The sequence below is a fragment of the Abramis brama genome (genome assembly GCF_963993115.1).
Source record: "Abramis brama genome assembly, chromosome: 3".
NCBI lineage: Eukaryota > Metazoa > Chordata > Actinopteri > Cypriniformes > Leuciscidae > Abramis > Abramis brama.
In genome coordinates, this window is record NC_139965.1 from 8861049 (window position 1) to 8873509 (window position 12461).

The window sequence follows — 12461 nt, forward strand, 5'->3', positions numbered from 1 at the left end:
TAAGCAAATAGTAGCAGCCCCCAATCAGAGGCGAACCTACACTAAATGGGGGCCCCAGGCAAAATTAATCAGTGAGCCCTTTTAAAAAAATATATATTTTATAGTATTTTTATTTTTTTTATATAATATATTCATATATAATATTTATTTTTGTTAATAGGCAATATCTTCATTACCTAGAGATATAGTTAAACAAAAAGTATTCTAAAAGAATCTAACAGAACATAGCCTAAGTTGTTTATTTTTTACAACATTGTGTTCTTATTTTGTTTAATTAACGAAATGTCAATCTTCGTCTTTATAAGAGAAGATATAATACAATACAACACAAAAATCTTCAAGATACAGCCTACAATCTTCACATGTATAACGGATTGTCACCTTATAAACAGTCCTTTGTGTGGTGGAATAAGCAATGCTATATATAAATATATGATTAGCTTTATTTTATTATTTTATTAGTTCATTAATTATGCTAACTCAACTAATTAAATGTAAAGAGATGGATACTAATTACTAATTTAATGATGTCAACTATTTTTCATCTGTTTTTTGTTTATGTAAAATTAGAAATAAGGAAAAAGAAAATTAGACAGATCTGATATTATTTTAATCTTGTGTGCGGCAGTCGTCCATGAGGGGCTGTCGCCTTTTTCATTTCATGTAAAAAAGCTTAGCAGAGCTTTCAGCTTATAGATTCCCATATCCTAGAGAGAGTGAATTGCTACTAAGTGCTAATGTGGATTTCTGTCTAGATATGTAATAAACATTTTGCAAAAGAAAACCGCAAAAAAGGTTAATTATAGATGAAGTAAGACAGAAACATGCCTGTTCACCGGTCATTAAAAAAAAAAAAAAAAAAAAATCACTGGTCTCATCTTTACTTGATGCCATCGCCGACCTCATGCCTGTCTCTTTTACTCCTTGCCTGTGTTCTTCTCCACTAAGACATATTGTCAAACAAATATTATGAAATTGATTTTCCATATTACTTTTTCCATATTAATAATATTAAAAAATGAATCTGTTGGTATCAAGTGGCTCCCCCTACACTTCCACCTAATGTTAGACCTAGCCTACCTGTTGCCTTCCCCTGTCTTTCCTGATCCACCATCCTCACTGTTAAATATAGCAGCCTAAATTCAATTCTTAAATCAGCCTAGTGATGGCATCAGATATGACAACTATCATGCAGTAAGGTTGTGCTGCTATTGAAATTACATTCACATTTTGAATTTTAAAAAGTGCAAATATGACACACACACACATACATACATATATATATATATATCTCTGACAGCACAGCTAACATAAACAGCTAATGGTAAAACAAAATCTATAATGATTCCATGGTAAACCAGACTTATTGCATAAGTTATGTTTTCCAGCTTCTAATAATTTATTGTGCATGCTACCTTATATTTACCAGTTGTTATTTTACCTACCTTAGTGCTGCGTTCAATACTATAGATCACACAATACTCTTAGATCGACTACAAAATTATACTGGTGTTCAAGGACAAGCATTAAGTTAGTTCAGATCATACTTATCTGACCGCTACCATTTTGTCTATTTAAATGGAGAAAAATCGATCATAACTCCAGTAAACTATGGAGTGCCGCAGGGATCTGTGTTAGGCCCTCTGTTATTCTCAATATATATGCTGCCACTTGGAAATATTATAAGGAAACATGGAATTAGTTTCCATTGTTATGCTGATGACACTCAAATCTATATTTCATCACGGCCAGATCAAAACGCTAAATTATCCAATTTGACAGAGTGTGTTAAAAGATATAAAAGATTGGATGACGCACAATTTTCTTTTATTAAATCCAGACAAGACAAGAGGTACTAATCATCGGTTCAAAAAACCGCCCACAAAACCTCTCACACTACAACTTTAACATAGTAGGATGTCCTGTTACTTTATCCTCTACAGTAAAAGACCTGAGTGTTATATTAGACTGCAACCTGTCTTTTGAAAATCATATTTCATATGTTACAAGAACAGCCTTTTTCCACCTTAGAAACATTGCTAAGCTACGTAACATGCTATCTGTTTCTGATGCAGAAAAGTTAGTTCATGCATTCATGACCTCGAGACTAGATTACTGTAATGCTTTATTAGCCGGTTGTCCTGCATCCTCAATAAACAAGCTACAGTCAGTCCAAAATGCCGCCGCTAGAGTTCTTACTAGATCAAGAAAATATGATCATATAACACCAATTTTATCATCACTGCATTGGTTACCTATAAAGTTCCGTATTAATTACAAGGTATTGCTACTGACTTATAAAGCCCTAAACGGTTTAGCTCCAGTCCAGTCTATTTAACGGATCTTCTATCGCCCTATAATCCATCGCGCTCTTTAAGATCACTAAATTCTAGGCTTTTGGTCATACCTAGGATATCCAGATCCACCAAAGGAGAGCATTTTCACATTTAGCTCCAAAACTCTGGAATAGTCTTCCTGATACTGTTCGTTGCTCAGACTCGCTCTCCCAGTTTAAAACTAGATTAAAGACGCATCTTTTCAGCCAGGCATTCATATAATACTTTTAATCTTACAGTTAAATCCGACCTCTAGTTCATAAACGCCAGAGGAGAACTGGCCCCCGACTGAGCCTGGGTTCTCCCAAGGTTTTTTTTTTTTTTTCTCCATTAGGTCACCTGATGGAGTTTTTCGGTTCCTTGCCACTGTTGCCTTTGGCTTGCTCAGTTGGGGATATTTAATTTAATTAATCAATCAACAATACTATTGATCAGCATTACCAAATGTGGACATTTTCCACTAGAAACAAGCTGCTTTGATACAATCTGTATTGTGAAAAGCGCTATATAAATAAACTTGACTTGACTTGACTTGATAAAATTGAGATATATCATGCATGGGATTGGTACCACAGGGTTTAACCAAAATCTAAATGTAAATATCAGCAACTTAGTTTGCATTAAGTTAGCAAACACTAGCCAGTCTGTTAACATTAATATTTGCAAGCCTCCAAGTTTGGGAGCAAATCTATGCATGATTACATGGTAAACCAGAGATATTGCATTAGTTGTTTTCCAGATCATTTATTGCACATGCTACCTTATATTTTCCTGTTTTCAGCTCAGCAACCTCAATTTTGCATATTCTAAGATAGCCGTAATTTAACCCCCCATTTGGCTGCTACATTCCCAGTGTTAGCAAACGCTAGCTAGTCTGTTAACATGAATATTTGCAAGCCTCCAAGCACACACAGACGTCACACTTTAAATCCTACCTGTTGCCTTTCACCATCCACTTATTTAGCTGCTGTCGTATCCCTTGACATGTCATCTCCTTTTCCTTCTTTCTTTTTCTATTTTTAGCCCCCGACAGCTTTTTTGCTTTATCCATCTGTTTCAATGACAACTCACTACTCGTACCTGCTCGCTCAGCGCTCATGGCGCCCCCGCCCTCTCGCGATATTCCCTCCACACACTATGTCAAAATTCTATGATGGAATCTTATAAGGGCGCCGGAGCCTACTCTAGCCTGTTAGTCCTCTAAAATGTTATATAACATTGAGGAAATGCAGAAATGATTTAGAAACGCACAACAGCAGCTACATAGGAGAATACCAAAACAATTAATTTTAATTTATTTTTTATTTTTTTACCATCACTTTGGCGCCCCCATGGTGCTGCACCCCTATGCGCCGCATATAGCGCATACCCACTTTTTGCGCCACTGCATATGTGAACAAGATTTGTAATGAGTGAACTGATTGAAGTGATGAGTGAACTGACTGAGTGAACCCGGTTTAAGGAAACGAATCAGTTTAAGAGCCATTTGATTACATATAAGGACAATTTGAGTTGTTTTGATTCGAACGAGTCAATTTAAGAGTCATTGTATTACAACTGAGTAAATCTATGAGTCATATATGTTCAAATAAGTATTAATTGATATAAATAAGATAATTCACTTGTATTTGTGGTAACAGATTTTTGGGGGGTCTGACTATTTTAAGTCACTGAAGTATTGAGTTTTGGGTCTCTTAAAGTGTTACACTATTTAAATGTGGTAACATTGTATTGTACTGTAGGTTTCCCTGAAACATTCAAGATTCCATCACTGTGTAAGTGAATTATTCTGTAGTTTCACATTTCTGCCATTTGTTTAATTTTTATTTTATTTATTTGTTTATTTTATTTATGGTTGGGGGTGGGGGGGTTATTAAACCTCAGGGTTTATTATAACTTTCTTATGGTCAACCTGTTTTTTTATTATTATTATTATTCTCAAACACATGATAATGTATGTTTCTTAATTGGAGGCACCGCGCTATTTAACTAATTATTCTTGTAGTATTCTTGTAGCTAACTATCCATTCTTCAGGGAAAGGACCAGACATTACCCTTTACTTCATCCAAAAAATGAAAAATCCCTGATTATTTACTCACACCAAAGCCATCCAATATGTATATAATCTTCTTGCCTCAGCAGAAGAGAAGTTAGTTGTGGATGAAAAACATTCAAAGATTGTGTTTACAAGTGAATGGCGCACAACCTGGGCCATTTTTGACAGTAAAAAATCCATATTTAGGGCTTCAAACACCCATCTGGCGAATAAGGGTCTTCTCTAATGAAAAGATTCACAATTTTCCAAAAAAAAAAAAAAAAAAAAAAAAAAAAAAAAAAAAATATATATATATATATATATATATATATATATATATATATATATATATATATATATATAGGCTATATATATATATATATATATATATACTTTTTAAAAATTCTGAATGAAAATGAAATTAAATGAAATATATGTTTCATTCAAAAGCCGGAGGGTAAACTCTCCCAGAAAATACAAAACGGACTCATACAATTATGAAGTTCCAGGAAGTCCCTTATATGGAAAAATGAATCCAACAAACACACGATTGCGACTATATATTGTTTGTGCTTGTATATTGTTTTTCAAGCAACATCGGTTTATTTTCATATCAGTAAATTATAAACAATGCAGTGCACATTTCTACAGATAAGATTAGTTAAAAGCATAAAGACACAAACACACCAGATATGCAAAGAGATTCTTAAAACACACATATATTGTGTTAATATTTTAGACATCTAAAGAATAGTAATCATTGGTGTTAGAAAACTTTGATAAGATCACATTATGTCATGACAATTAACAGAGAAATAAAACAGACTTTTAAAACACAATTAGTAGATTCACTCAGAAATTACTAAAGATCAAATCAAACAAATGAAAGTAAATAAGAAAAATAATGAATAATGAACACAAACATTGCCGTCTTCTCACTCCTCAGATCTGCTGCAGATGAAGTTGAGTTTGTGAGTCTCAGGAAGGCTGATCCAGCGCTGATCTCCTCCAGACTGAACTGCTCCTTTTCTCTTCGTAAGGCTGCAGTTTTCCGGTGTCGTTCCGTTCCCTGGAGCCCAGTTCTGATAGCACACGACCTCTCCGCTCAACCAGAGCCACATGTTCATTTGGCAGTAGTTGTGTAAACCCAACCACACCGCCTCAGTAGACGCACGTTTAACCACATTCATCACCTCCTCCTGCATCTCGACTGAAATAACCGAGACCAGATCCGTATAATTCTGTCTGCAGTATCTCAGAGCTTCAGGCCACGTCAGATTCTCTTTGATCAGAATCAGTTTATCTGGACACAAAACAAACCACAAGCAAAAACTAGAGAGAGACTGATCAAAAACAACATGCAGAACAAACACTGTGGAGGAATCTGTCATGTCAGACATGTAGCGTGAACTTTAAGATATCTGGAGGTGATGGATGGATTGTGTGTGTGTGTGAGGATCTGCTCACCTTCATGACACACAAAAGGATATTGGTTGTTGCAGGAGACGTCATACCATTGACCCTGAGCGTTCGGTTCGATCACTACACAGTTTTCAACACCTCCACCATTATTAGGTTCACCAGAATACCAGTATCTGAATGAGGAGTCACTCTGATCTGACCACTGCCATGAGTCTCTGAACAGACCGATCCAGACATCATTAGATATGTGATTATCACTGATGAACTTCTGAATCTGTTGATTCTCATTCTGGTTCCTCACACTGACCAGATCAATGTGATTCTGTCTGCAGTAACTCTGAGCGTCTCTCCAGTTCTTCATCTGATTGACAAAGACGAGTCCTGGGTTCACTTTAAGAAAAACAAATGGAAACATATTCATGAATCAGTTTATTAATTATTCTTATTCTGATTTACGGTTTGGAAGTAAAGAGGACCAGTGGTCATCAGAAACTAGTGATGTTACACATGACACTGAAGCTTCAAAGCGCATATCGAGTATTCAGTGCAATATCTCATGAATCTCCGTGCCGGAGCGCGTATTGCTTTCAGAGAAACACGTGATCAACGACAAACGAAGCCTCACTTTCTGTCCAGTCTCGTGAATGCTTCACTTTGCGTGTCGGAATGTTTGAACCCAGAACAATACTCTACAGGTTTCTGAAAGTTTAAGTCCATTTACTATTTTTATTTTATTTTTTATAAATAGACCTATAGCCTGTGTTACATGATCACATATTCTAACATCATAGAAACCATAAAGTAATTAGAACAACATTTACTTGCATCAAGCAACTTTGTTGGTATTTTTATAAATAGTATTAATATAATTGTTAGATTTAATTTATTGCAGCACTTTAATATGTGATTTATATTATCAGAAAACTGAACATTTAGTGTAGTCAGGGTTTTATTTCTGCTCAATAGATAAAGCAACGGCGCTGTGGACAGGGTTTATGGCTGCTATAAATTTGACCTGCCACAAGATGGCGCTGTTTTCGACACTCTTGATGCTTCCAATCTTTTCCCGGAACAATCAGGGAAATTCTCAGTGCTTCATGAGGCTTCATTTCTCCATCCCTATCAGAAACATGTGTCATTCATAGACTGATTTTGCTGATAACTGTTGCAATAAACTGCTGGCCCAGCCAGACTGCAGCAGGTGAAGTTGATCTGCTCATTAGCAGGGCAGACACAGGCTGTGTACGAATACACCCTTAAATAGGGCACTTTTTGAGGAAACAGCCATTTGTAGTGGTGTGTGCAAAATCCTGTTTTGTATTTGACTGCATCTATTTGTGCTCTTAAAGTGGTGTTTGTATTTGTGTTTAAAAGTTTTTCACCTGAATGACTGACTGCATCAAACTTTCAAAATAAAATATTGAGGAATCACTTGACAATAACATTAAGTACCATTTAGTGAATTTTCATGACAATTTTATTGCAACTTTATATTTCTCCATTATGTGTCCTTACACATTTCTGTGAAATACTGGATTCAGACACACAGAGCTGAAGGAGAGACACATCAGACAGATGAAGATGTTAAACTGCATATTAATGTTTGTTAGCTAGTCCTTAGAAATGTGTCAGTAAAAAAATAAATAAAACATTGGATTGTAGACTTATATTTTAGGCTATTCAAATGATTATTGTTCCAATATTAATAATAATGTTACTGTTTATCTTTATTTATTTATTTTTTAATTGCAATGGACAATGTGTCTGTGTGAGTTCCCTTAAAGTTCATCTAATGAGGTTTTTACGGGTTAGTGTTGAGATCCTGAATCAGCAGCTCAAGGCGTTCAGATTGTTTATCACATGCTCTGTAACTAATGATCACAAATTCATGTATGAAATGTTTAATTTGTTTTAATTCAGTCATCAAAACAAAATTATTATATCATATTTACTTTTCGTTATAATTTATAATTTACAGTAGGCTATACATTGTTGCTGTAAAAAATAAATCTGCTCTCTAATGGCAGATTCCCAGAGTTATCAACAACAGAAGATCAACATGTTCATTATCGGTTTATTTTCTTTCCAGAAGTTGAAAATTGTGACAAATATCCACAGTCTCCTCTATATTTATGAGCACATTAAAAAGTAGCAGCATTTAGTATTACATTAATTTTGTACAGTATATTGTGCATCTTTTTATAAATTAATCATTATTGTGATTGTATGGAGCTGCACTTACTGTTAGATGAACTGCAGATGAAAGTCCGGCTGTTACTACATGGATAATCATTCCATTCTCCATTACTCATGATAGCACACTCATCTCTGCCATCAGGTTGTCCAGGTCTCCAGTTCAGATAGAGCGCAGGTTCACCTGAAGACCACTGCCATTTATCAACACTCGTCCTCTTCAGCCCAATCAAGATATACTGAACACCTCCATCATTCACACTCTTCTTCAGCTCGTTCATGTCGTTCATGTTGTCAACGGTGGCCAGATCTGTGTATTTCTCTCTGCAGAATCTCTGAGCTTCAGTCCAGGTCTTCAACATGTTTATAAAGTGATACTGACGCTGAACACATTCAGATACGGAGCAGAGAGCTGTGAAAGAGAGCGTTTGATTTAATGCTTTTCATAACAGGGTCAAACCTGATGAAACTATAAACCATAAATAATACAACAAACACACTCACCAATGAGAAGAAGAATCAAATATAGAGTTTGGTCCATTTCTGAGGAAAAACACAGAAAAACTTAAAAACTCAAGTAAAAAAAACAAAAAAACATGATCATATACTAAAAACATTTTAGCAGCATAACTTGATTCACAATCATTCAGACAATATTAACATCTGAAAGTGTAATTGTGTTTGAAGAATGAACATGTTCTTACTTTAGAGGTTGTGTGTTTCTGTCCTGAGTCTGATGTTTCTGTCTGCAGATTTAAACTACGTGATTATTATATCTGCTCTCATCCCTCATTCAGCTCATCACGTCATTTGTTTATTTCTCTAAAAACCCCTATTTCATATTTTACTTCCTCTATATTTGTGTGTTTCTGCAACTCTTTCCCCTTATTTGCATCTTGGCGCCTGTCGGTCTGTATCAGTCTATGTTAATATGGACCTTATCAGAAAATTATATACATATGAACATTCATTCATTCATTCATCCCAGGGATTGATGGATAGAAAAGGACAATATTAAAGCTAGAATATGTAAGATTTTTGTAATAAAATATCTAAGAATCACTTGCACAGTGTGATATATTTCCTGCAGTTGTGTACTTACAATATCCCAAAAGTTCCCAAAGATTTTTATTTTCAGAGAAATTCCAGTTTTAAATAATGGCTCGTCCATGTTCATTTGTCGCCTGTCAATGACGTAATATCCGCGTTATCCCTGGTTTCCGCTCGATCTGCCATAGTAACCATGGCGACAGACGTGGACAACTGCGTTACGTTTAGCTCACGCTGTTGTTGTTTCGTTCAAACATTATAGACCATGGCAAGCAGACTTTGGGACAAAAGGAGAACTAAAACGAGGATCAACATCAGCGTGGCGTTTTCGAGATGCCGAGACTGCAATGGGCTCTAGGGGTGGGCGGATCGATCATGAAGTATCGATACTTTCGATACTGACGTGTTATCGAAAAGGGTCGATCCTCACATAAAAATATTGATCCAAATGTGTGTTTTTTTACCAGTAATTTTTTATTAATTTAGCACGCAATTGAGTGCGTAAAATAAGCTTGTAAGTGGAAAAATAAGTGAATGTTAGAGGATAATTGTAGATAGACCTTTTTCTCCTAGTCATCTGGATACAAGACGAAACCAATCAATCACAGAGAGCGTTCGATGCTGGTGCTTCGCTGAGCTCACAGGCCCAGTGCGTTTGGGAAACGAAGCCTTGCTTAGATGACAGAGAAACAATCGGGAGTTATTTCGCAATAAACAAACCAAAGTTGAACATAACGGATCAAAATGTTGACGTCAGTAAGATTTTTTTAATGAAATTAATATTTTTATTCAACAAGGATCGATGCATTAAATTGATCAAAAGTGAGTCAAGGGTTTTACACTGTTAAAAAAAAATCTGCTTCATATAAATGCTGTTCTTTCAACTTTATTCATCAAATAATTCTGCATCATGGTTTCCACAAAAATATGAAACTGTTTTCAACATTGATGATAATAAGAAATGTTTCCTGAGCAGCAAATCAGCATATTAAAATGAATTATCATCATGACTGGAGTAATGATGCCGAAAATTCAGCTTTGATCACATGAATAAATTACAGTTTACTAACCTATGTTAAATTGTAATATTACAGTTTTTACTGTATTTTTGATCAAATAAATGCAGAAGAGAATTAAAAATCTTACAGACCCCAAACTTTTGAACAGTAGGCTAGTACTAGTAGGCTAGTACTATAATTAGGGTAGTTTTGTAAAAGTCACTGACTAATTACAGGCGAGTTGAGAGCACAAATCACAAAATATTTAGTAGTCATGAAAACGTATTCAGCATATTAATGATGCATTCACCTCATAAATCATGACACACTGCTCTAGCACAGGAAAGTGTATGTCCAAGTGCATGCTTTTAAAATGAAAAAGTATTGGTATCGATATCGGTATCGATATCAGCGATACTGGCCCTGTATTTACTTGGTATCGGATCGATACTGAAATTTGCAGTATCGCCCACCACTAATTGGCTCTGATTAACTCGTCAGCACAGAAGTTGCTAGGCTGAAACCAATGGAAGTTTGTTTCAACCAAAGAATAAAACAATTCAAAAGATAATTGCGACTTTTTATCTCTCAATTCTGACTTTTTTTCCTCTTTTTTTTAGGTAGGCTATATAGTAAAAATTTTAAGATATAAACTCACAATTGCAAGTTATAAAGTCAGAATTCCTAGATATAGTCACAATTGTGAGAAAAAGAAAGAATTGTGACTTTGTAACTCACAATTGAAACTTTATATCACACAATTCTGAGAAAAAAGGTTTTGTGAGATAAAAAGTCACAATTGCATTTTTTTATTCTGTTGCAGAAATAAGCTTGTAGACAGTGACATGACATTCACAACAGAGACGAGATAAAGACATTAAAGTGCTCACATCATGCTTTCATTCCCCTGAAGTCCATTTCTAATGTTAGTAAAGGTTGTTGGACTCTCATTATCTCACTGAAATAATATCATCATCTTCTGCTGTTTCAGAATAAACTTCTCTTTATTTCCTCCGTCTAAATACTTGATTGTTATTGGCTGGAATGCAGACATTAAAACATAAAAAAGATGTAAAATCTGTCTCTTTGTGAAAATTCTTATTTTGTTTAATTTCATACTCCTGCTTTTACTGTTTTTTTTTTTTTATTATTTTTTTTATATATAAAACATGAACAGATTTGCATGTAAACACATCCTCATCACTCATTTGTTTATGTCCAGATTTAGACGTTCAGGCTGGACAATATTTACATCTCTGACGTGAAACAGGAGAAACAGTGTGTTATTGTCAAGTTGCAACCCTGTATCACATGAAATACGTTCTGAGGAAACTATTTTGCAACTCGCAATTACGTTACATGCCAACATATAAGCAGTGCTATTACGTTGGCCCTTAACCTAATATAGCCAATCTATTGCAGTGCTATTACGTTTGTCCTGAGCATAATACATCCAAAGCAGGTTTCTTTTCACACGTAGCAGCTAATGCTGTTCATTTTGTTTTAATTATTTACTCCCTTTTTTCTCATTGGGCTACAAAATATTATCTATGCCAGGGCGAGTCAAATGGCGGCACCCAGATAATTTTTTATCTGGCCCTCCAACTGGTTTTTGATGTTTAAAACCCCTCGCAATCTGATATCAAAGTCTCCGCAAAGGTTTTGCGCGTTCAGCGGTGAGTTTAACAACGCACGTGATCATTCATCGGTGAGTTTAACAACGCAGCGGTGAATTTAACAACACTCAACTGCAGGCAAAACGACATTAAAAGGTGAGTTTAACAACGCTCTAAGACGCTTGCAAGTAAGCAGTTTTAGCGTTTTCTTGTCATAGGTAGGACACTGCTTTAAGAAGCTGGATAACGTATTTTTATCGGAGGTTTGATTAAAAACTGTTGAGTCAGGACAATAAGTTGTGTTTAGAAACTTTAGATTTGTAAGGTGGCCATTTCTTATGACGATAAATGATAGAAGAAATTATAAAAATATAGCTTTCTGCACCAAATGTGCAGGCTAGCAAAGTTAGCTTATTGAATTCAAGTTTAAGTATAGGCTAACGTTACATTAGCTCACAACTATTATCCAACATTATAAATGTTCAGAGTGAAGAACGATTAAGCCAGATTGGTTTGTTTTACAGCCTAATTGTTTAAAATCCACTCAAAAATATATAATAAACAACCAAATATATCCATAATTAACAATACAATTTATTTCATAACTACAAAATTGTGGCTCATCACAATTTTTCAATAAGAAATAAAACAATTAATATATAATAATAAGTAATGCTGTCATAAATTATTGACTGATTCATATACATATATATATTAACATATATAACATATATATGTTATATATATAATTCCCAATTATATATATATATATATATATATATATATATATATATATATATATATATATAT

At 34.7% G+C, this 12461-nt stretch overlaps 1 protein-coding gene across 1 annotated transcript; it reads right to left on the minus strand.

Annotated features, from left to right (window-relative positions):
• Positions 1 to 4924: 4924 nt before the first annotated feature.
• LOC311080063 (C-type mannose receptor 2-like) lies at positions 4925 to 8735 on the minus strand. The gene is made up of 5 exons (XM_084109827.1): positions 8692 to 8735; positions 8492 to 8530; positions 8037 to 8399; positions 5840 to 6184; positions 4925 to 5675 (listed from the first exon to the last, which is right to left on the minus strand). Exons 2-5 carry the CDS (start codon positions 8526 to 8528, stop codon positions 5308 to 5310), a joined length of 1113 nt encoding a protein of 370 aa, XP_083965953.1. The 5' UTR covers positions 8529 to 8530; positions 8692 to 8735; the 3' UTR covers positions 4925 to 5307.
• Between the last annotated feature and the right edge of the window lie 3726 nt (positions 8736 to 12461).

Bases quoted from the DNA above. Each gene is read 5' to 3' on its own strand.
- LOC311080063 (XM_084109827.1), bottom strand. From the start codon at position 8,528: ATGGACCAAACTCTATATTTGATTCTTCTTCTCATTG. The intron at 8,400-8,491 runs GTGAGTGTGTTT...TCTCTTTCACAG, and splicing joins TTTGATTCTTCTTCTCATTG to CTCTCTGCTCCGTATCTGAA. The intron at 5,676-5,839 runs GTGAGCAGATCC...TTTTGTGTCCAG, and splicing joins TCCTTTTGTGTGTCATGAAG to ATAAACTGATTCTGATCAAA.